This window comes from Bos indicus, chromosome 20, assembly GCF_029378745.1.
Source record: "Bos indicus isolate NIAB-ARS_2022 breed Sahiwal x Tharparkar chromosome 20, NIAB-ARS_B.indTharparkar_mat_pri_1.0, whole genome shotgun sequence".
In the NCBI taxonomy this organism is placed as follows: Eukaryota; Metazoa; Chordata; class Mammalia; order Artiodactyla; family Bovidae; genus Bos; species Bos indicus.
Window position 1 is genome coordinate 28,218,319 of NC_091779.1, and position 23,244 is coordinate 28,241,562.

At 36.8% G+C, this 23,244-nt stretch overlaps 1 protein-coding gene across 2 annotated transcripts in view; it reads right to left on the bottom strand.

Annotated features, from left to right (window-relative positions):
* Positions 1–480: 480 nt before the first annotated feature.
* Positions 481–23,244, bottom strand: part of PARP8 (poly(ADP-ribose) polymerase family member 8) — a 196,743-nt gene continuing 173,979 nt past the window's right edge. For both annotated transcript variants that reach the window (XM_019982970.2, XM_019982969.2), the window contains exons 23-27: positions 21,820–21,889; positions 18,185–18,258; positions 16,777–16,846; positions 15,834–15,918; positions 481–5,067 (exon numbers count right to left, since the gene is read on the bottom strand). In XM_019982970.2, coding sequence (XP_019838529.2) covers positions 4,965–5,067; positions 15,834–15,918; positions 16,777–16,846; positions 18,185–18,258; positions 21,820–21,889 — 402 coding nt within the window. In that variant the 3' untranslated portion in view covers positions 481–4,964. The remainder of the gene's footprint in view (positions 5,068–15,833; positions 15,919–16,776; positions 16,847–18,184; positions 18,259–21,819; positions 21,890–23,244) is intronic.

The window sequence follows — 23,244 nt, forward strand, 5'->3', positions numbered from 1 at the left end:
TGGACTAATATCTTATTCAGTTAATGAAGTGCATTTTATAAAAAGTGGTGCTTTAACAATCAATTTCCAATTACTAATCAAGTCAGAATGCTTAGAGAAGTTGGGACAGTTCATTTGAGATGCTCCAGTTGATACCATGCCAGTGGGTTTATAAATAGAGCATATATATATATATATACATATATAATGTACAAAAATGTTTTGTTTGAATTCTGTATTTCTTGATGGAACTTGAAATTAAAATGGTATTCACATGACCAAATTAAATCTACCGCAACTATTAATAGTTGGGGGAATATTGGCAAGAAGAGTGTTTTTTTAATTCGCTCTTATTTTAAAAGTATTTTTAAGTAAAAAGGGCAACATCATTTTTAGAGTTTGTTGAAAACTTCAAATATCTAGTCCCCAGAAGCAAGATTCATCATGAGGAATATCTATGGCCTAACCGAGTTTTCAAAATAGTGCCCACATATACCATACTTGTTGAACAAATTCAGATTTATTGAAAGTAAACATTTACATTGGCTACAATGTTAGAACTATTACAAAGCTGAATAAAAGAGGCTTAAGTAGCAATAGAAAGCAAGTGCAGTAAAAAGTGAATAGAGAAAATATTTGGCCTTAGTGATCTTTTGGCAGTATTTACATTATGTACATATTGTTAAATATTTATAGTAACTCTAAGGCACCAAAGGCTAAATAGCAGGTTGCAATACTATTTTGTGCACAAAAGTCAATAAATTTATTGTAAAGAAGGCTGTAGAGTTAAAGAAACATAGGCATGTCTTAATGGTTACATAAAGGAGTGGCTGTATTTTTTAAAATCTCAAATGATACATTAAATATTGGGCAATTGAAGAAATTATTTTCAGGACATTAAATTATGTTGACTATGTAAATAAGCACTATTTTTTACTGACTTGCTGGTAAATGTATAATGTAATCTATTCTTCAACACAGCTTTTTCACACTCATGGATATGTTTTGTCTAAAAACTATTTGAAATTCCTTTGAACTACAAAAACTTATCCTAATACATCAGAGTGTATACAAAATTCCCAAGAAAAATTTACTGGGTAATAATATACATCAAATTTATAATCTGACAAAAATTTAGCAGGCATTCAATGCTAGAATACTTGAATATTCAGTCTGCCATTCTGGTATAGCAGTTGGGTATTTTAATTCTTTAATTGTTAAGAGTGGGCAATTTTTTGCAGCTTCAGGTAAATGGACATAAAATTGACCCATGTAGAAAACCAGTATTAAAGGGAACTAATTATCTTTAAATTTTGCAGATTGAAACCCCTTCACATAACTCACTGGGTGATAACTATGTTATTCATCATAGGTGACTGAAATATCCATATTACCGTACTGTCAAGAGGTACTTGATAACAAAGATCCAGCATGGTCTTGACTGTTTAATTATTTGATCACTTCTGTTTGTAAAATTTTATTTGATCCTTATACTGGAAACCCAATTGATCTTAACAGACATTCTATCATTCGTCCTGAGGTAGTATTATAATGAAGAATTCAGCAGGACAATAGAATAACATATTTTTAAAATGTGCTTCAAGTGCCACCATGAAATCCATATATTTAGATGGCAGACAGTCCAAAGTTGAATGTCCCCTCATGACATACTAAATCGCTATCTGATGAAGTCATTCAAACTTTAACAAGGATGATGAAGTCTTCCTTAGAATTTTCTAAAACACCATGCCCTAAGGCAAATTATGGTATTACAGTATAAAGTACTGTTAAAATTCTTTCAGTGATAATAAAGACTCATAGACTTACATATTAAAAGTTTCCTTTCTTTTAGCTGAGGGGAGAATAATTGAGAGATTTCTTTTCTAAACTCTTAAATTTTTCAATGAGAAATATCACAGCATTAAAATAGCTTGCCTAAGTTTCTTGTATCACATAGTATTTGAGAATGAATTTAAGGAGGTGATACTCTTACATTTAAATTTAAAAACCACCTTCAAATCCAATATTTGACTGAGATTTGTTGAGCAACAAAATAAAAATAATTGTAACAGAATACAATTTAAGGCATCAAAGACCTCACCATAATGTATTTTATAGCACTCGGCTATAAGTATATTATTACTGTTTTTCTCTTCTTGAATGTTTGATCATTTTCTTCTCTTCTTAAATACACTGGACAATGACAGAGGATGAATTATTCATAGTGAAATGTTTACAAAATCAGTAACGCAGGAAAAAAAGTAGAACTAATAAATTAAGGCTCTTCTTCCCCTACTTTAAGAATGAAAATAAATGATTGCTTTTGCTCAGTGAGTTAATATTAAGCAGTAATGGCTACATCAATAATGTAACTATTACAAAGCATCAGTGAACAGACTTCAAATGATTATAGAAGAACAACACAATATCACATATTTGGAATCATCAAATAAGTCAAAAGATAATTTCTTAAAAGAAGTGACTGAATCAAGGCGTGATAATAATGTTTAAACTTCTAAATTTAAAGGACCTGTTTGGATTTTGAAAGCACGATATTCATCTACTAACAGGTATTGAAATTAGATTCTGTAGAAATAAAGATAAGCATCAGTATACTATAGTATTCCCAATATCAAAAGTCCAATTAAAAGAATGGATTTTAGAATACTGATTTAAATATTTACTTTTAGAATATTGGCTTAAAAAGGCTCTGACAGTTTTTCAAAAAAAATTAAAATCTGTCAGTCTGCCTTGCAAAATCATTCAATTGATTATCATTAGAAGACATTATCATAAAAGATGTCTATTATCTGTAATAATTTAGTAGGCATTAAAGCTATCAATTACTTCCCTTGCTCTGTTAGCTGAATCTACTTTCATGCTTAAGTTGATAGTAGAAGTTTGTATTATGAAGTTTTATCTCCTCTAAATAGTCTCCCTTGAGTCCTCCAAGCTCCCTTTCCAGTTCAACTTCTAACACTACACTCCTTACTGATCACTCAACTGTTAAATAAACCCTTACTGGATTGGTGGTTTTTAAATTATGCTTGGAGGTACTACAGAGAGTTTTTGGAGGTGCCTCAGTGGTCCTAGTGGCCAAACATATGTGGTTTCAGGATTTCAATTTCCAAATCCTGCTATTACAGCTTTATATTTGTCATATATATGAATGTTCCACAAAATTATTTTGAAAAAGTAATTTTTTTACTTTTGTTACTTTTTAAAACACAGTAAAGGGACTTGGGAGACTATGGGAGTCATGGCAGAAAGCAGCAAGCAGTCCTCTTGTCCCACGTAAAGTCTTCAAATATCTAGTCACAGAAGACTGAATAAGATACTGTACCTTGGCCCTGCCATACCAATATTATCCTTCAGTCTGGCCTTGAGTTCAGAGGCACAAGTCAAAACAGATCAATATTTTAAGTGGATCCTATCACAATGATGAATATCCCAACCACTTCAAGTCTATTTTTGCAGAAATAAGTGGCATATCAATTATTTACAATATAAGAAAACAAATGATTAAGAAATGCTTCCTAGATGGCAACCTTTAACAATGCGGATGACCTTTGTTCTCACCTTTTATACCAAAGGAAAATAAGCGCAGAATTTATAATATTACACTTGCAAATGAGTGTACATTTTAAATTTTTTCTTTTTAAATAGAGTCAGATATGAGCCTTGATTCAGGGTTTGAATGGAGTGGCAGACTTGCTAATTAAACTGCTCTCATGAATGGCCTTATTCCAAAAACATCATGCAGGAAAATAAACACTGTCAATTAAAACTTGTAATGAATAAGAACTCAGGATCCAAAGAAACAGAAACAATTTTGATGAGCACATGACTCGAAAAGAGAATGCTGAGAGCTGGTGTTACTGTTCTCTGTAAACGTATTCATATTCTTTTAATATAAAAGAAATTTCAAAGTTTGTCTTCTTTCTCAACATGAAAAACAAACTAAGCACAGATCTTAAATGAAAAAATATAAAAAGGCTGGTGTGGTATAAATAAATGTAAAAAACATTCCATTGTAGGAAATAAAAATATATATACTGTTTGGTTAAATTCAAGGTCTTTCTTTGAAACATATGATCATTCAAATACAGATTTAGTCCACCAGGGGTGTCTACATACCCCAGATTACAACATTATAACATTATAAAGAGTTTAACTGAAGGGAAAATTCTTTAAACAAATAGAAAATTTGTTTGCAAATATTTTCAGTGAATGAATGGTGATGAATTTGGCTCATATCTTGCTTTATGTCCAGAGAGAATATCATTTTCTTACTGAATATTATTTTCTTTCCATTGAATGAGAACAGAACTGTGGAGCTATGCCATCTTTGTTGTTAAAATACATATATGTGTAGATGCACACATATATGCACAATCAGACATTTGATGCATGAATCTATAGATACGTATATTACATACTTTTAGGCAAAGCACTGCATCTAAAGACCTAATTGTTTTCATATAAGGAAAAATAACAGATTAGGAAACATCCTTCCCCAAAACATTCGAACTTTCATACTGCTAATTATATAGCACATCAGAATGGGCAAACATTATACTTTTTGCAAAGTCTCTTATAGATTTAGACGCCATTATAAAATGCTTTCAATTCTCTTTTGGTACCCTAAGATGTCGGTATATAATATTAAATTTCCAATTAGAGAGTTTAATATAAAAATATCAGCACAAAACTGTTTTTTCAATCTGTTTATTGTGTGAGGAACCCAAACTTCAGTTTAAGTGCTGTGTAATTTTATTACTAGATTCCATAACCCTACAATTGATAAATTATATACCATTTTAGGTATTTAATGATATACTTAGAAATACTAAGAAAAAAATCAGTATTCAAAGGATTAATTTTGTTTATAATAACAATAAATTATTTTATCATCTTCTTCAGTTCAAAATCCAGCTTTGAACCCGAGGAAGGCTTTCAAATCATGTGAATTAAATGGTGGTCCTCTAACCAGTAGCAGTTTGATTACCAATTACTCGAAGGATCTCTTTGTGAATGCCTCCTTCTTGCGTGTTAATATTTGCGTCTCCCACTTGGCCATCTTCATAGCTAAAACACAAAAACATCAAACATTCAAAAAGATGAAACATTCAAGAACATTTTGAGAGCACTTAAGACAGCTTAGAAATGATCTCTGATACCTAAAGTACTGTCCAAAGGAATCAACAGAAGGACAATTCTCAGTTATATTTAATAACATGATCACATTACTAAATGCAGAAAAGGTCACATCACTAAACACATGATTATTCCACATCATGCCCTGATTTGCCCCTTCATTTTAAATTTTAACCCCCCATAAAGCATTGCTTGAATGCAGGAAGCATGCCAGTGTCTTTGGCCCTGTGAACACTTCCCTCAGCAGTTGTTATTTGAAGCCTGCTGAGAAAGAACATACTGACTTCAGTTTTATGTTCCTTGGTTTCTTGACTTCTTTGCTCCATTACTACTTCAATTATTTCTTTATTTTCTGATCAGTAACACTCTCAGAAAAATCACCTTACCTTCCACCATTGCTCCTGCAGGATTCTTGCCTTTTAATTACTATTTGGTTGTAATCAGTGCTGTATTTTTTTTTTTTTCCCTTATCACTGGTTGCTGTATTTAGTCCAACTAAATTAAAACCCTATTCTTATTTATGCTGGTACTACACATAAGAAAGCAAGTCTGCCAAGTTTAGCTAAGTAATAGAAGTGAAAATACATTAAAAGACTGCGATTACTAAGTCCTTTAGAAAGAAATAATTACATTTTAGATGATAATTCATTTCCTCAAATAAACTTACTTGGGCAATAAGAATTTCCCAGGAATGAATTTTTAAACTTCCATGATAATATTCAGAGTAGAATAAGTAATGAATTAATTTTACTTCATAAAAATGACTTCAAGACAGAAGCTTTAGAGAAGTGGTAATTACTTCAAAATAGATAACCAGGGGTGTAAGCACAGAGTCTCAGAGATTAATGTGTGCCACTGTCTTTTTCCCACCAAACCTAAAATTCTCCTGAAATGGTACAATACAGAAAAACAAAATAAATGACATATAACAATGAGAAGTTAGGTCTTTATATAATCAACTGCTTAAAAACCCAGTGATAACTGCATTTGTATCAAGTTTAAACTCCTAAGGGGGCTTCCTTGGTAGCTTAGATGGTAAAGAATCTGCCTTTAATGCAGGAGACCCAGGTTTGAGCCCTGGGTTGGGAAGATCCCCTGAAGGAAATGGCTACTCACTCCAGTATTCTTGCCTGGAGAACCCCGTGGACAGAGGAGCCTGGCAGGCTACAGTCCATGGGGTTGCAAAGAGTCAGACACAACTGAGAGATTAGCACTTTTTTAAAAAAACTCCTAAGAAATGGCCCAAGGTTGCCTACTTGGTTAATTCTTACTGTGCAAATACACACATACACATATGTATACATAAGGCATTCAGTGGTGAAACATTATTGTGAAAAAAGAATAGGATATATGGTACAAAGCCCAGTTGTAAATATTTTCTCAGGAGATCAAACAATATTCTATCATGTCCGACTTTTTACGACCCTATGGACCATAGCCCACTAGGTTCCTCTGTCCATGGGATTCTCCAGGCAAGAATACCGGAGTGGGTTGCCATGCCCTCCCCCAGGGGATCTTCCTGACCCAGTGGTTGAACCTGCAACTCTTTATGTCTCCTGCATTGGTAGGTGGGTTCTTTACCAGTAGTGCCACCTGAGAAGCCTCTGTTACAAACTAGAGAATGTGTAAAGCAAAACACTTTAGAATTATCCAGATCTAATCAGGTGTTTTGAAGCAAACTGTATAGAAATATATCTTATTGGACAAGTAAAATATGTTAGCCTTGTTTTTATATAAATTCTGGCTACTCACTGGATCAAGAGTAGGTTGAGCCATCCATAATTCTGAGCAAGGCTGGGGAAGCAACCTGGCTTGCAGGCTCAGCCCAAAGAAGATAATGGTGCTTTACCAAACCAACTGAGCTAGCTCCTCTAGGATACAGATTATGGAAAACTTTTTAAAGAGATTGACAAAAAGAGTATAAAGCAGACACAAAGAAAACCATATTGCTTTGAGAGAAGTGGGAAGAATGGCAGGTCCTAGAATTGTTTTGTTCTTGATGACTTTCCAATTTCAGGTCCCAGTCCACCGTGTAACTCCAGCCTAAATTTCCTCATAGGAGATTATGTCTATGATACTTTGGGTATAGTCAACACACCTACTGTGTCCCCTGTGCTTTGGACACAATGTGGAGTAAAATATTCTCATCTTTATAGATATCCCAGCAGCAGCCTACATCTCTCTTCTTTTTAATTTAAAGTGGATGTTGATTAAAATTTGTCTGTAATACGTCATAATTTCCATTTTCTCCTTAACCCACTGCAATTATTCTTCAGGTCCTACTGCTAAGTTGCTTCAGTCGTGTCCGACTCTATGCGACCCCATAGACGGCAGTCCACCAGGCTCCCCCGTCCCTGGGATTCTCCAGGCAAGAACACTGGAGTGGGTTGCCATTTCCTTCTCCAATGCATGAAAGTGAAAAGTGAAAGGGAAGTCGCTCAGTCCTGTCCGACTCTTCGCGACCCCATGGACTGCAGCCTACCAGCCTCCTCCGTCCATGGGATTTTCCAGGCAAAAGTACTGGAGTGGGGTGCCATTGCCTTCTCCCTCAGGTCCTACTACTATCCCGAAAAATACTGACAATGGTTGCCCCTGGCAACCAGAAGACTATATCCACTGTGTCCGCAGCATGGGATACAGTTGATGGCTCTTTTTCGTGAAGCTGTATCATCTCTTCCCTCCTTAGTTGGCCCTTTGATAATTAATTCTCAGTCTCCTTCATTGCATTTTCTTCCCTAACCTCCCATTTCAATGCTGGTTTTATTCACAATTCACTCCTCTGTGTTCTTTCTTTTCATGATATGCAAAGAAAGAACATAGTCTTTAGTCTCTCCCACTGTTGTTACTATCAGCCACTTGCCGATTCCTAAAACTGTATCTCCAATCCTTACATCTTGCCCTAACTATACACTTCCTACAGAAATCACAGAGGTGGTGTATTTAAAACTGAAATTTAATTTATTAATTCAAAACCGACTGCTCTTTTCTATTCTGTCAGTCTTTAAACTTGAAGTACTACCATCTATCAGGAATAACAGGAAAACCAGTTATTCTTGGTTATGCCATGTGCCCAAATCTAATAAATCATCTGGTTATCTCACTTCCAGTTTCCTACTTATTCTCACTTGCAACTTCTCTCAATCTGACACCATCAACTTCATTTAGGCTTTCACTGGTAAACAAATCTAATGGTAAAGAATTCGATTGCCAGTGCAGGAGATGCAAGAGACTTGGGTTTGATCCCTGGGTTGGGAAGATCCCCTGGGGTAGGAAATGGCAACCCACTCCAGTATTCTGGGCCTGGTAAGTTCCACGGACAGAGGAGCCCAGTGGGCTACGGTCCATGAGGTCACACAGTAGGACACGACTGAGTGTGCACACACACACACACACACACACACACATACACACTATTCGTCTAATGAGTGATTTTCAAATTGCACGTTGTATACAGTTAGCAGGCTCTGAAATTAATTTAGACTGTGCAGGCTAGCATTTTTCAATGAAATTAGAATAGAGAAGGGCAGTAAGTACCAACCAAGATTGTTCTTTCCCTGGTCCCAATGTCAAATACATTTCTTTTTGTAGTGAGAAACGCTGATCTAGACGATTCTACTAAACATGGTAACTAGTTTTTCTAGCTCTACACTTATCCGCACCATCCCTCCTACAAGACTATTCTCTGCCCTGCTAAAGTGATGCAAATGGCCATTGCTTTACTTGTAAAACAAGATCCAACGTCACTGCCATTCACTCTAGAGTCCTTCCTAATCCAAACATAAATTTCCTCTCCAGTCATGCCCCATCTCTCTCCCCTCACTCTATTTTCCATTCAGATGGAAGGGTTCTCTGTACCCAAATACACATTCACTGACACTCAAAAAGCCTTTGACGTTACAGAGAGGAGGTGAGACTCACATTCTTTAAATAAACTATAATAATTTAGAGAAAGAACATAAGGGAGAAAAGAACAGAGAGCAAGAATGAGAAATTGAGCTGAAAGTATCAGGAAAAATGCTTATTTTTCCATTGTCTGTGAAGCCCATAGGAAATACAACAGTTGAGGGCTGAAGGATAAAATTGATCAAAGGCATTTGGGTGTCTGAAACTATGAAGCATATATAATAATAAAGGAAAACCCAACTACCATTTGAGTTAGTCAACCAGCAGGGCTTAGATACTTGAATTACTAGTGGCATTACAGCGTTTACTATAATATAGCATATAGACTATTTTCAGTTATTATTATTACTAAGTTGTTAATGTAAAACTGTTGTTTTACGTTAAACATGTTGCAGTTTACCTACATCTAGAAAGCAACAAAATTTTAAAAAGAAATAGAGCAAGAATGATATCAACAGGGAAGTGATACACTTGAGTGGGGGTTTCTGAAGAAGGAAATATGAAATTATCTGCAAGAAGACAAAAATTACTTATGTTATTAGTGATATAAAAAGTGTGGAAGTGTTGGTTGCTCAAGTGTGGGCAACTCTTGGTGACGCCATGGACTATACCCAGCCAGGCTCCTCTGTGTGTGGGATTCTCCACGCAAGGATACCGGGATGGGTTGCCATTTCCTTCCCCAGGTGATCTTCCTGACCCAGAGATCAAATCTGGGTCTCTCACTGCATTGGCAGGATTCTTTACCACTGGCGCCACTTGGGAAGCTCATAGCAGCTTTGGGACAGTTTTAAGACTGGTACACATACATGTGTTTTCTGATTTCCTAAATCTGGAATCCAGAAATGGTAGTACTGCTTTTCATTAGCTGCAGGGAGGAGAAATTCACTGTGAACTGAATGACATTCAGCACGTCTCCAAAGTTCCTGTAAGAAATCTGATGCTGTAAGTGCATTGTCTACTTCACAGCCCATGTAGAAATCTCTTGATTAAGTTAGAACATTCAGTCTTTTGTCACTGCTTTCATTCAATATGTATTAAGTCTTTCTGCACAAGACATGAGATTCCCAAACACAGACAGAATTTGCATTTTACTAGGGGAGATAATAGAGTTATGCAGTTAACTGGAGGACAAGGCAGCCTGGGTGAACAAAGAAAGGGCAAGCAGAAGTCACAGTAAAGACAGATATCCTGTCTGACTGGGACGCCGGGAAAGGCCCCATGGAAAAGACCACATAGTTACGCCTGGAAAGGTTGATTAAAGGCTGAACTGGTGAGAAGGCCAAGCACTAGTACTGACTGAGCAAAGGCATGGTGAATGGGAACAACAGTTGCAAGTTTTTTCAAGAAATGGCTTGGAAAATAATTTTATTCAATGAGTGGTTTATATGGATAATTGAAGTCAAGTCAGATGGGCACCATGTTGCAGAATGCCAATTTTTTTGTTTTGTTTTGTTAATAACTATTAGCCTTCATGAACAAGGAATAATCAAACTCTCCTTTTGGAAAAATAATGTGGTATAAATTGTATGATCTTATTAACTGTTGTTAACTCTAAGGTGGGACTATGATGGGTGACTGTCTCTCTTTCAACTTGCTTTTGATTTCAGTGTCTGTACATTGAACAGGTACCACTAATGTAATAATGTTTTTTATAATCTGGCAGTATAAAAAAATAGGTTAGGAGCAATGAAGAAAGCAGAAGCATGGAAAATAACTAGCAATCTTCTGGTGTACTGCAGGGAGTTTACGATACACATGGAAACTCGTGAAAAGATGTACTTGGGAACCGATGACTAGCAAGCAAGGAAAAAGAAACTGAAAGCTACAGCTCAGGTTCCAAGTCTCCTTGATGTATGACGTGAGCAGAGATGGAGGAAGTTGTGAAAGCAGATAGGGGATTTAGCAATAACAGGCTCCACTTTGTACGTAATGATCTGAAAATTAGTCGACTTTGGAGGGGAGGGAAATATCCAGCAAGCAGTTATAAAATTGGCATTTCATTCATTCCTACTTATCTGCCAAGCACTATACTGGTGACCTATGTAGTGCCCAGTCTCAAGAGGCATACAGAGTAGTAGTGGAGGAGACAATACATAAAAAGAACAATCCAATCATAGAAACACATCCAAGGTGTTATACAGTAACAAAAAGGAGCAGCACAAAGGCATCAAGAGAAGTTTCTGGGAGGAGGGAAGATATACACTAAGATTTAAACGAGCAGTGGGAATTAGACAGGTAATATTGAAGAGATAGGCAATAGAGAAAAGAATGAAAGAAAGGATCCAAGCTTAATGAAGAAAGGAAAGAAGAACAGCATGGAGTGCAGAAATTCCAGCATACAGGTCAGATTGCACAGCGTAACATTCCAGGTATGAGACAGCGGCCAGTGGAAAATGATGGGCCATGCAGCTGGGCATCTCTTCCTCCTTCAACACAGTGGTGTTGAAAAAAAGAACAAAGCATCAAGGAGTCAGTTGGTTCCCTTTGTAAAGGAGACTGGACTTCATCTTATAAGCAGTAAGCAGCTATCAAAGACTTTTAAGTAGGGGAGTGATGTGGCAGTTTCAATCTTGGAAAGAGATCTGGGTTAGAGACAGAGAAATTGGATTTATTACAGACTGGGGATGAAGCAAAGCTCTCAGATCGTATCAGTTTGATGTCACACAGCTTATGTCACTGAGCCATGACTGAATGTCCTGTTGTCTAACTTCATAAATAAGCTGTCTCCTTGCTATGCTCCCATTCAAACACTGTATTTTTTTTGCAAAATCATGGTGCAATGTATCTCTTATTTCTCAAAATAGCCATTCTACAGTTCTTATTTCATAAACTTCTCTTATAGCTACCTTTTTAAGATATATTTCAAACTCTGACCTAAAATAAAAACCATACATATTCTAAAACATTTTCCTTTTTGTGCCCCCTCGCCTTTTTGTTCATTAAAAATTAACTGAAAAGCAGCTGTGTATCATATATCATACAAGCTGATTCAGGGCATGCAGGGCAGTAAAAAACAACAACAACAACAACAACAACAACAATAGGAGTTCTGCCCTTTAAGAGTTAACATATAGCCTCATGAAAGAGTCAGACACAACGAATAAACTGGATTTAAATGGAAGTTCTGCACTGAGCTGTAGGAATACCAGGAAGAGAGGTTAATTTTTATTAGGAGCTTCATGGAAGAGGTGGTATTTGAGCTAGACCTTAAAAAGTAGATTTAGATAGGAATTTCTGAAATTTAGCACAGATACCTGCTTCACCCCAGAACCTGAAAATACCCCACATCTCTTTTCTGCAGATGGTCTGTTTTATTTTGTCCTTTCTGCTCTTAAATTTCTGAACATCTTGAAATGTTTTGAAAACATATACCTTATATTGATATGACAAAGAAAATACAGTAACAGTTCATCTGCAAACCTTCCTGCTCTAAACCAAAGAACCATGCTAGAACCTAACCAAACGCTTAGGTGGAAATATCAGATAGAAAGATACAAAAACTGGCAGTTCTTAAAGTGTCCTTGGTCCCGAGTAGCTGAGGGAGAAGATACACTCCCACCTCTGCAAGTTTTCACGATGGCAGTGACGGGGGTAGGATAGCATGGGGTGCCCATGGCTCTAGATGCACCCAATCGATTGCCTTCTCTTGGATTTTATTATTCATTCCCATTTACGGAAAATATCAATATTTTCTGTAAATATAAAATATATTTGATATTTGATCAAATATATTCCAAAAGACCAAAATATCAAGTTTTCCTCTCCAGCTTTAAAATCCCCATTTAGTGTGAAATAAACATTTTTGTTGTATATGACCAGAGCACAAAGTGGTTTTTACATCCCCTGTTTAAGCCCAAATTCTGGCCCTTTAAAAACAGCTGCCTGCTTTCTATATATTGACATTAATGTCTTTGTGCACATGAGTCTCAAGATTAGTAACAAAATCAAGCTTTAGTTTGATCAGTTCCTAGATACTCAAAACTGGCTGGAATCTGTTCTTAAAATCTGAATTACTACATTTTGCCTGAAGCATATATATTTGGTTAAGTTTATTCATTTTTGGAATTTTCCAACAAAATTTTTTTCAAACTTCTTATTCTTCTGTTTTCCCTATCTGATATTGTCCTTTAAATTTTACTTTAAATTTTTTCTGATGCCCTAATCCCTAAAATTTCCCCTGTTTTCCCCTCATTCTCTGGTATTGTTTACTTTTTGGGAAGAATGTGATTAGAATATCACATAGCTGTTTTATTCTCTCCTTCATTCTGGAAATCAGATTAGCCTGGAATTTATTATAATTCACTACTTTATATCCTAGTCATCAGGAACAGTTCCTAACTAGAAATCACACAATGTGTAAAATAAATAAATAAAATAAGAACAGAAATTTAGTTTCTGTCTGATTACAGAATATTTGTGAAAACTCATTTTTTCTCAATTTATTTTTTTCCTAGATGCTACCGCTCACTGGGGAGTCACAACACTAGTAGAAGTCTGTGATTATATCTTTTATAAAGAAAGAAACTGATGGTTGTAATTAGAATGTACATTCATTAGTGAATTGATTTTCCTTTTGATGTGTTTTGAATCTTATCAATTTTCCTTAATTAGTCTCTTCTCTCCTGAGGGATGAAGGATGAAATCTCATTTGTGTTTATAACGAAATGAAAATCATTACCTTAATAGAATTTTCCCCATTTGTGTTATTTGGAAAATATCTGAGGATACTGAAAGTATTTTCTTCTCTTGTCTTCAGATGGTCTTTCCTCATTTTTTTCTTATGAAATACAGAAATCCTTCTCTCCAGTCAATATCCACATATGTGCCCTACTGATTTAGTTTAGATATAATTTGTGTAAAACTGCAAAGAAATAATACTACTTCTGAGCACTTTCATATCTAAAGTTGTTTATTTAGCTCAACAAATTTGAATTTTAGCATTAACACTAAATGGGGCTTCCCAGGTGGCGCTAGTGGTAAAGAACCTGTCTGATAATACAGGAGACAGAGTTCAATCTCTGGGTAGAGAAGATCTCCTGGAGAAGGGAATGGCAACCCACTCCAGTATTCTTGCCTGGAGAATCAAGGACAGAGGAGCCTGGCGGGCTACAGTCAATGGGATCGCAGAGTTGGACACGAATGAAGCAACTTAGCACACATAACACTAAAAGGAATAGATTAACTAATTAGGGACAGGCTAAGAAAAGGACTCTGGAGTTACTATTCCATCAAAGTTTCCAGCTCACACTCACTGAACAACTTTGTGATTGGAGGTGTCTTATAGAAATTCAATCTTCTAACAATGAATAAGAAGCAATATGAGCAAGAAAGATGAAAGGAAAAAAATATTCAATGACTGCCTTTCATGAGAGACCTGTGCTGTGCTATAACTTCATCTGAATTATAAACTTAAAAAGCAGATGCTTTCCTGGGAGCCTCCAGGGCCATGGAACGCCCTTCTCTACTTTGCCTTTTAGCCCAGGAGGCTGACTGTATGGACTTGATCAATAATTTCCCTTGCCCTCTAGTTTCCCGTAGAGTTTGGCCAATGGAGTGTCCCAGCAGGGCGCTGGCAGGAGGGCAACATCAAGGTTTTGCTTGGCTCCACCCCACAAGAGCCCCCTGGACTGCCCACGTCTCTGAATTGACAGCCACGACTCCTTTCATGGAGCCACGATGAACTAGAAATGTCTCTCCTAACAGGTTTTCATAACTGCTTTCTCTTCTTGTCTTTAGGGACTGGAGGATGTATAACAGCTCTGGTGCTACAAGATCCAGGTTATTGTCCTAGACCTATGATTTCCCAATAACCACACTTTTGTAAGTAATCTAATGTGTATATCTACCTAGATACATATAAGATCTGTACACTTATATACACATGTATACATACATATGGGGCCTTCCCTGGTGGCTTAATGCTAAAGAACCCCCCTGCCAATGCAGGAGATGTGGGTTTGATCCCTGGGTCAGGAAGATCCCCTGGAGTAGGAAATGGCAACCCACTCCAGTATTCTTGTCTGGAAAATTCCATGGACAGAGGAGCCTGGCGGATGACAGTCCATGGGGTCCCAAAAGAGTCAGACGTGACTTAGGGACTAAACAACAACACAGTACATACATACACAGTGGTTAAAGAGACCGTGTTTTTCTTCAAATCTTCTAAGCTATGGCTTTTAAACATCCATGTTTTTCACAGCTTATTAAAATAAAACAAAAACATTAATTTGATGAGAAAATGCTGTGCTGTGCTGTGCTTAGTTGCTCAGTCGTGTCTGGCTCTCTGCAACACCATCTACTTTAAGCCTTCCCGGCTCCTCTGTCTATGGGGATTCTCCAGGCAAGGATACTGGGGTGCCACGCCCACCTCCAGGGGATCTTCTCAACCCAGAGATCTAACCCAGGTCTCCTGCATTGCAGGCGGATTCCTTACTGTCTGAGCCACTAGGGAAGCCATGATGAGAAAGTTAAAGAAAGTGACGTCGCTCAGTCATGTCCAACTCTTTGCTACCCCATGGACTGTAGCCTACCATGCTCCTCGGTCCATGGGATTTTCCAGGCAAGAGTACTGGAATGGGTTGCCATTTCCTTCTCCAGAGGATCTTCCCGACCCAGGGATTAAACCCGGGTCTTCTGCATTGCAGGCAGACGTTTTACTGTCTGAGCTACCCGGGAAGTCCATGAGAAAATATCTGTTATATTTTGGCAGCTTAAGTGACCAAACAATAATATAGTCACTATTACCTCATTTATGGAGAAGACAGTAACGTAGGATATTAAGCCTTTACACTTACACAAAAAAGAATCTTGTGCAGACATGATCAGTATTTGGGACGACCCATATCTCTCCATGTTTGTGCAGGTCAGGTGAGGTGATCACTGTAAAGGGAAGAAAAAAATTAAAGAACTATTTTATTCTAAATACTATATCCCTTTTCTTAGAAATCCAAAAGCAAAACTGCATGTACAAATTAACATATGAAAAATGTTTCATCTTATTAAACTATCAAAAAATGTAAATAAAAACAGTGAAATGCCAAGTAGCAATTTTATGTTTGGAACACACTTGGCATAACAATAGGAAGGAAATCACTTTGTATTTATGATGGCAAACAGGTCCTGACTTGGGAACTAGGTAGAAGGTAAGCTAGCATCCTCTACAACTATCAAACGTTGAAAAACCCAGAAGACAGTTAACAGTGGTTACCAAAACTCCCAACAGAAGAAGAAAAAGTGAACTTTTAGCCAAAGTCAGATTTTAAAGCAAGAACAAAGGAAAGTATATGATATTGTAAATCACCTATCAATTTTCTATCCCAAGTTCAGAAAAGAAGAATAATTTCAGTGTAGGAACAAGAAAGACTTCCTGGGTTATCTACTCAGTGCTCAGTTCATCTTTCAGAGTTTTCATGGTATTATACATTCAGACACCAACATAAAGAGGAAGGGGTATAGATGAACAATAGAGATGAACAATACTTGATCAGAAAGAGATAATTACTCTTCTGAGATAGCTGCCAAGAATAAAATATAGCACTGTTTGAAACCTTGCCAGTTGTGCTCTTTGTTTTAACCTTTATGATCTCTGTTGTATTTTCCATCTATGCTCTTTGAGATGGTCCTAAGGAAGAAAGCTTTCACTAGTCTATTATGAGCATTTTGTAAACACACTTAAATTCTTAAGTACTGGTAAAACTGAGAATAAATGCTATGAGGACTATAAAACTTTCAACTTACCTTCACATAAGGCTATGCATTTTAAGTTACGGCTTTGCAGGAACTGGGATTGCTGTCCTTTCTTCTGTGACTAAATTCCAAAAGAATTTAAAAATTAGAGTAAAAATGGAACAGTCACTCAAGTGAAAAGAATCATCATTAAAAAGTAATCATCACTAAGATAGCACCAGAGTTTTAAAAAATGGCCTTTCTCAACTAGCAGTAATATCCTTGAGTTATCTCTTAATGTCAATCTATATTTGTTACATCACTTAATTTCTGTACATAATCATAATTAAATCACTTTCAAAATAAGTGACCTGAAAATACTTAAAAGTAGCCACAACACAGAATCAGAACTCAAATTTTAGTTTTACTGGAAGTCTAGCATCTCTGTTTAGAGGGAAACAAAGCTGCATTATCTTTTCAAACATTACAATCAATTTTTCTAGATCACCTAACTATTCAAAATCAACCCATTTATAACACATTAAGCCACAGAGGTTTCAGAAACATCTCATGTAGAAAATCTGGGGGTTTGTTTTTGTTTTCAGATATTAGCTTAGCTACACGTTTTTTTTTAAAAAAATCTAAAGTCACATTATTCATCAGATGGATTTTAATTTGTCCAGAATGCCTGTTTTCTCTGAAATAACAAGGGATTTGTGCTTGCTCTTCTCTATGCCTGGAATGTTCTTTCTTCCAGAGAGCACCATGGCTCGTGCACTCATCACTTATTTACTCAACCCAATAAGTTGAGTCAAGGTTCTTTACTCAACTAGAACCTTCTCCGAGTATTCTTTCCCCATCATCCCATTTAACATTCATTCAAGTTCCATCTTCAATCGATAGCATTCAGCATCCTCTTTCCCTGATTTTTATCCAGATTTACCACCATCTGATATTTTACTAAAATAAATATTTAATTAATTTATTGAAGTTTTCCTGGATGTGGACCATTTTAAAAGTATTTTTTGAATTTGTTACAATATTACTTCTGCTTTATGTTTTGGTTTTTTAGTCTGTAGGTATGTGGGATCTTAGTTCCCTGACTAGGGACTGAACCCTTAACCCCTGCACTGGAAGGTAAATTCCTAACCACTGGACCATCAGGAAGTCCCATATTTAATTTATTTATATCACTCAGTAGAATGCAGGTTTCAAGAGGATTTGTCTATTGTAGATTATCACTATAGCTCAATGACTAGGAGATGTCCAGCATTTTAGTAGAAGCTCAATAAATATTTGCTGCATACTGATTGAATAAAGGCATCTGGATGATTATATTTTAGGGTGAGTTTTGTTTCTGTATGAGTAATGCCTAAAATAATTTTGCAGATTTAAAAAGCCTGAGTATTTATCAAAATCTTGCTGGCTAAGAACGCTAGAGTTCACCCATCAGAGACAGTCACCCAAGTTGCTACAATACCTGTGATGCGTTGCTGTTTTTACTGCTTGAAGCCGGCTCATCCTTGGCTGACACCTTCTGCTTCTTGTTCATCCCTAAAAACATTAGCAAAGTAATAATTTAGGGACAAAGCTGTATGATGCAGCTCAAAATACAATCCATCTACACTGCCAAGTTCCACTTTAGGCAAAGGCTTGACAGCATCAAGCCACAAAGGCTCCTGAAGACAAAGGGCTCCTGAAGGATCAGCCACTATGCCCTGAGCAAGGAGGGTGGAAAGTCAGTGGGTTTGGAAGTTCTGGTCAAGTTACAAAGTGGAAAGTACAGTTTGTTTTTCTTTGTGTTGAAAAGAAGGATAGGCTCACCTCTTGCATAAAGTTGATATAATCAGAAAATTTTTAAAACTTGATTTTAACAGGCTTTTAGGACCAAACTTTCATTCTTATCATCTGGTGATAAGAAAATAGATAAGGGGTGGGAAATAGGAATGATTTAAAAAAGATATTAATACTGCCTCTTCATGAGTGGCTGATATATGCTCAATACCTATAGAGTTTACTATTCCTCCTAATAAAGGAAAACCAAGTCCTTTTGTCTAAGATACTCACAAATCTTACCAGACTCTGTTAACTCCATGGCTTTTTTACTGTGAAATATTTCAGACAAAATAGAAATAAAATTCCTATCTGTTTAGAATAGGTAGATTTGTAGCTATACTTTAAAAAAAAATGCTCATCTACTATCCTGAAGTTGAGACTCCTGTTTATTGCTGTTTCAATAAAAGGCTTAATGAAAATGGGTAAAGTCTATGGGCCAAATTGCAAATGGTGTGACATAAGCATTTTCCAAAGTAGACATTCCCCTAAAGATACACAAGTAGGTGGAGTCAAGTTGAGAAACAGGCCTAAGGTTTCAGAGACAGTTCTGAAGGAAGTGAAAGTGTAGTAGTCGCTCAGTCATGTTTGATTCTTTGCAACCCCATGGACTGTCGCCCTCCAGGCTCCTCTGTCCATGGGAATCTCCAGGCAAGAATACTGGAGTGGGTAGCCATTCCCTTCTCCAGGGGATCTTCTCAACCTAGGGATCGAACCCAGGTCTCCTGCAATGCAGGCAGATTCTTTACCGTCTGAGTCACCAGGGAAGCCCTATTTGAGGGAAAGGCAGAGGCTATTATATGCACCTCCTATAGCTACAGCCTTCAAAATCAAGTATGGAGGTACTTGAACTTATGGTAGAGGTTCTTACTTTTTCTTTTCAGATCAAGGACACTTAAAGAATTGGATGAAATCTATGGATCCTCTTTCCAGATAGATGCACATTCACACAGACAAATTTCACATTCATTTGTATCCCCCCTTTCCATGAACCCATCTAAAGAGTCTGTACACCAGGATATGAAGCAGAAAATCACAGCACTTGTGTTTTTCTTATCTATGCTGAGGTTGCATTTAGTTATTAAACCTGGTTTTATATTACTTTTTTATTGTCTTTGGTTTAGGAAGATTTAGAGTCTGACTTAAGCTGATTTGAATCATCTTCTCCACTGAACTATGTTATTTTCTTTCCTATATTATCTTATTCTTCTGATATTTATTTTCCTAGTGTTATTTGGGCATATTGTATTTTCAAAGATCACTGCAACAATATTTCTCAACAATATGCTTTTCAACAATGTGACTTCGCTGCTCTTTCATCAGGAAATGGAGTCTAATTCCCCAGCCCTTGAATCTGGAGGGCCTTGTGACTGCTCTGACCAGTATCTGTATATGGAGAGTCGCACCATATGACTTTTGACGCTGAGTCATAACAGGCATACATGTCCTCTTAGGACATGTACTCTGGAAAAGGTCAGGATAGAACTCTGAGAAATCAGATGCTGTGGCTGAAAGAGTATGAACTTGGACAAAACAATCAGAGAGGTGAGCCTCGTTAATGCTCCCCTAGTTATTAGACCTCTCTAAGTCACCTTTCCTATAACATGACGATCTTGAAACTTACCATACAGGCACCACATGAGCAACATCTCCTGAAGTTGTTTAATGGAATCATGTAACCACACACACACACACACACACAAGCACATAAGCAAAACCAACTACATATATGCAGGCATACAGAAGGCCAAACATAAAGCATTTAAAAGTCTAAAGGGAAATGCACTCAACACTGAGACTGTAGGAAAGGAGGAAAATTTTTCATCTGTTATTTTATACCATTCTGTGTAGTTTCAATTTCTTTTTTTTTGGAGGCTAATTACTTTACAATATTGTATTGGTTTTTGCCATACATCAACATGAATCCACCACGTGTGTACATGTGTTCCCCATCCTGAACCCCTCATCCAGCTCCCTCCCCATACCATCCCTCTGGGTCGTCCCAGTGTACCAGCCCCGAGCACCCTGTGTCATGCATCGACCCTGGTCTGGAAATTCGTTTCACATATGATATTATACATGTTTAAAGCTATTCTCCCAAATCATCCCACCCTCGCCCTCTCCCACAGAGTCCAAAAGACTGTTCTATACATCTGTGTCTCTTTTGCTGTCTCACATACAGGGTTATTGTTACCATCTTTTCAAACAAAGAACATAACTACTTTATATTTAAACAATACATTTTTGTTCTTAAAAAAAATCTGATCAAAGTGAAATATTCCAAAGAAATATTGCAAAGAAAAAAACACCCCAAATTTTCACTACCTAAAGATTATAGATGCTAACAATTTGGTAATCATTCTTGCCATATTTTGAATTCATGAGGCTCCTCCTTAGCACATGCTTTCAATTTATTCCAAAATTAAAACAATCTCACCAAAATATTAACAACAAATTGTCAACAAGTAGTATGGTTTTGAGGGTGTCTTTCTAAACCTAAGTTTTCCATATCATTTAAAACTTTTTTATGGGATATATAATAATACAACCCAATTCAATGGACATGAATTTGAACAAACTCCAGGAGACAGTGAAAGACAGGGAAGCCTGGCGTGCTGCAGTCCATGGGGTCGCAAAGAACTGGACATGACTGAGTGACTGAACAGCAACATAATGATCCAAAGGTAAGAAGTTGGCATGCTACAGAATTACATTCAATGATAGTGGATTAATTTGTATATAAACTTTGCAGTTGTCTCCATAATACTTTGTACATACTATATTATCAATGTTTCATGTAGATGGAATAAAAATAGAAATGATTGAAAATTAAAAGTAACATTAAAATTTGTCAATTTTTGAAATTAACAAAACATATATTCCATGTTATACACTAGGGGAAATATTACAAATCTTGGCATGTGAGCTTTGTTTTTATTTCTGACACTTATCAAATGACACTTATCAAATTTAATACAAATACATCAAATAAGCTTTGTTCACTTGATAAAAAGGTTGTATAGCTCAGTTGGTAGAGTCTGCCTGCAATGCAAGAGATCTGGGTTTGATTCTTGGGTTAAAGAGAAGGAAATGGAGAAGGAAATGGCAAGCCACTCTAGTATTCTTGCCTGGAGAATCCCATGGACAAGGAACCTGGCAGGCTACAGTCCCTGGGGTTGCAAGAGTCAGAGACAACTTAGTGACGAAACCACCACCACCACCTGGAATATACAACAGTAAAACCCTAATAAATTTGAGGTTAGAAATGGAATACAAGCTTACCTGAGTAACCAAATGATATGCTTGACATTGGACTAAGATAGATTCCACTTCCATACATTGCACCGTGGAGCTAAAATGGAAAGAGGCAGGAGAGGAAGCTGTCAGTTCATGGTTTTAAATCTTAATATTTCACAAGAGAGGACTATCGTCTCATGCTGGAACACTTAGCTCTTAGAAAATGTTTAAGCCTTTATTCCAAGGTCTATTTGGAATTTAAGAAGAGTACTAATATCTTTGTCCTTAAAGTTAAGAATGCATTGATATATGGAAAATGACAGCCAAGGAAAAAACATCCTTAGAAAAGATTTTCCATCCTATCAATGACAGAGAGTCACTTAGTATAATGTACTGGAATAGTATGTTAATGGCTCTAAAACACTGAAAACAGGCTGAAACATATATGACAGAAGGTTGATTAGGACTCATCTATTTGTGTATCAATAAAATATCCTATTCAGATTTTCATTATACTACAGTGTCACCCCATTCTCCTCCTTCAAATTTTTCAAGTTACAGAGTGCTTTATTAACTGAAACTCTGACTAGTGTACTACTCAGAACAATTAAAATTCTCTAATATTACTTCCATGTTTAAGGCTCTCATACCCTTTTACTGTGCACCAAATATTAATTCAATCAATTTGTATTTATGGACATTTATATTTAATTGTAGGGCTTCCCTGGTGGCTCAGAGGTTAAAGTGTCTGCCAGCAATACGGGAGACCCGGGTTGGATCCTGGGTCGGGAAGATCCCCTGGAGAAGGAAACGGCAACCCACTCCAGGATTCTTGCCTGGAGAATCCCATGGACTCAGAAGCCTGGTGGGCTACAGTCCATGGGGTCACAAATGAGCAACTTCACTCACTCACTCACTCATATTTAATTGTATCATCCCAACTGTCATCAGAGTTTGTAATTTTATACTGGTAACTGGGTTGAGGATCTCATTTCCTGACCTCCTTACATCATCAGATGAAAATGAGTGGGGTGGAATGCTGGAGATGAAGGGCATAAAGATGAGGACCACACCCACTATGTCCTGCTCATGTGCTGCCCTGGGGCTTGAAAGGCAGATAGCCTACGGCTTTTTGGTGTCCAATCTCCACTTCTCCACTTTGTTTATTCTTAGCCCCACCTTTTCTTCTGTTGAAGTATTCACAGTGAGATAGGGCTCAAGAAATGTGTATTGGATTAGTAGAGAGAATTCTTGTAAGGTTTTACCTTTTTGGGGATCATCTTTTTCTTGTCGTTGTTTAGTCGCTAAGTTGTGTCTGACTCTTTGCGACCCAATGGCCTGCAGTGTGCTAGGCTTCCGTGTGCTTCACTACCTCCCAAAGTTTGCTCACACTCATGTCCATTGAGTTGGTGATGCTATCCAACCATCTCATCCGCTGTTTCCTCCTTTTCCTCCTGCCCTCAATCTTTC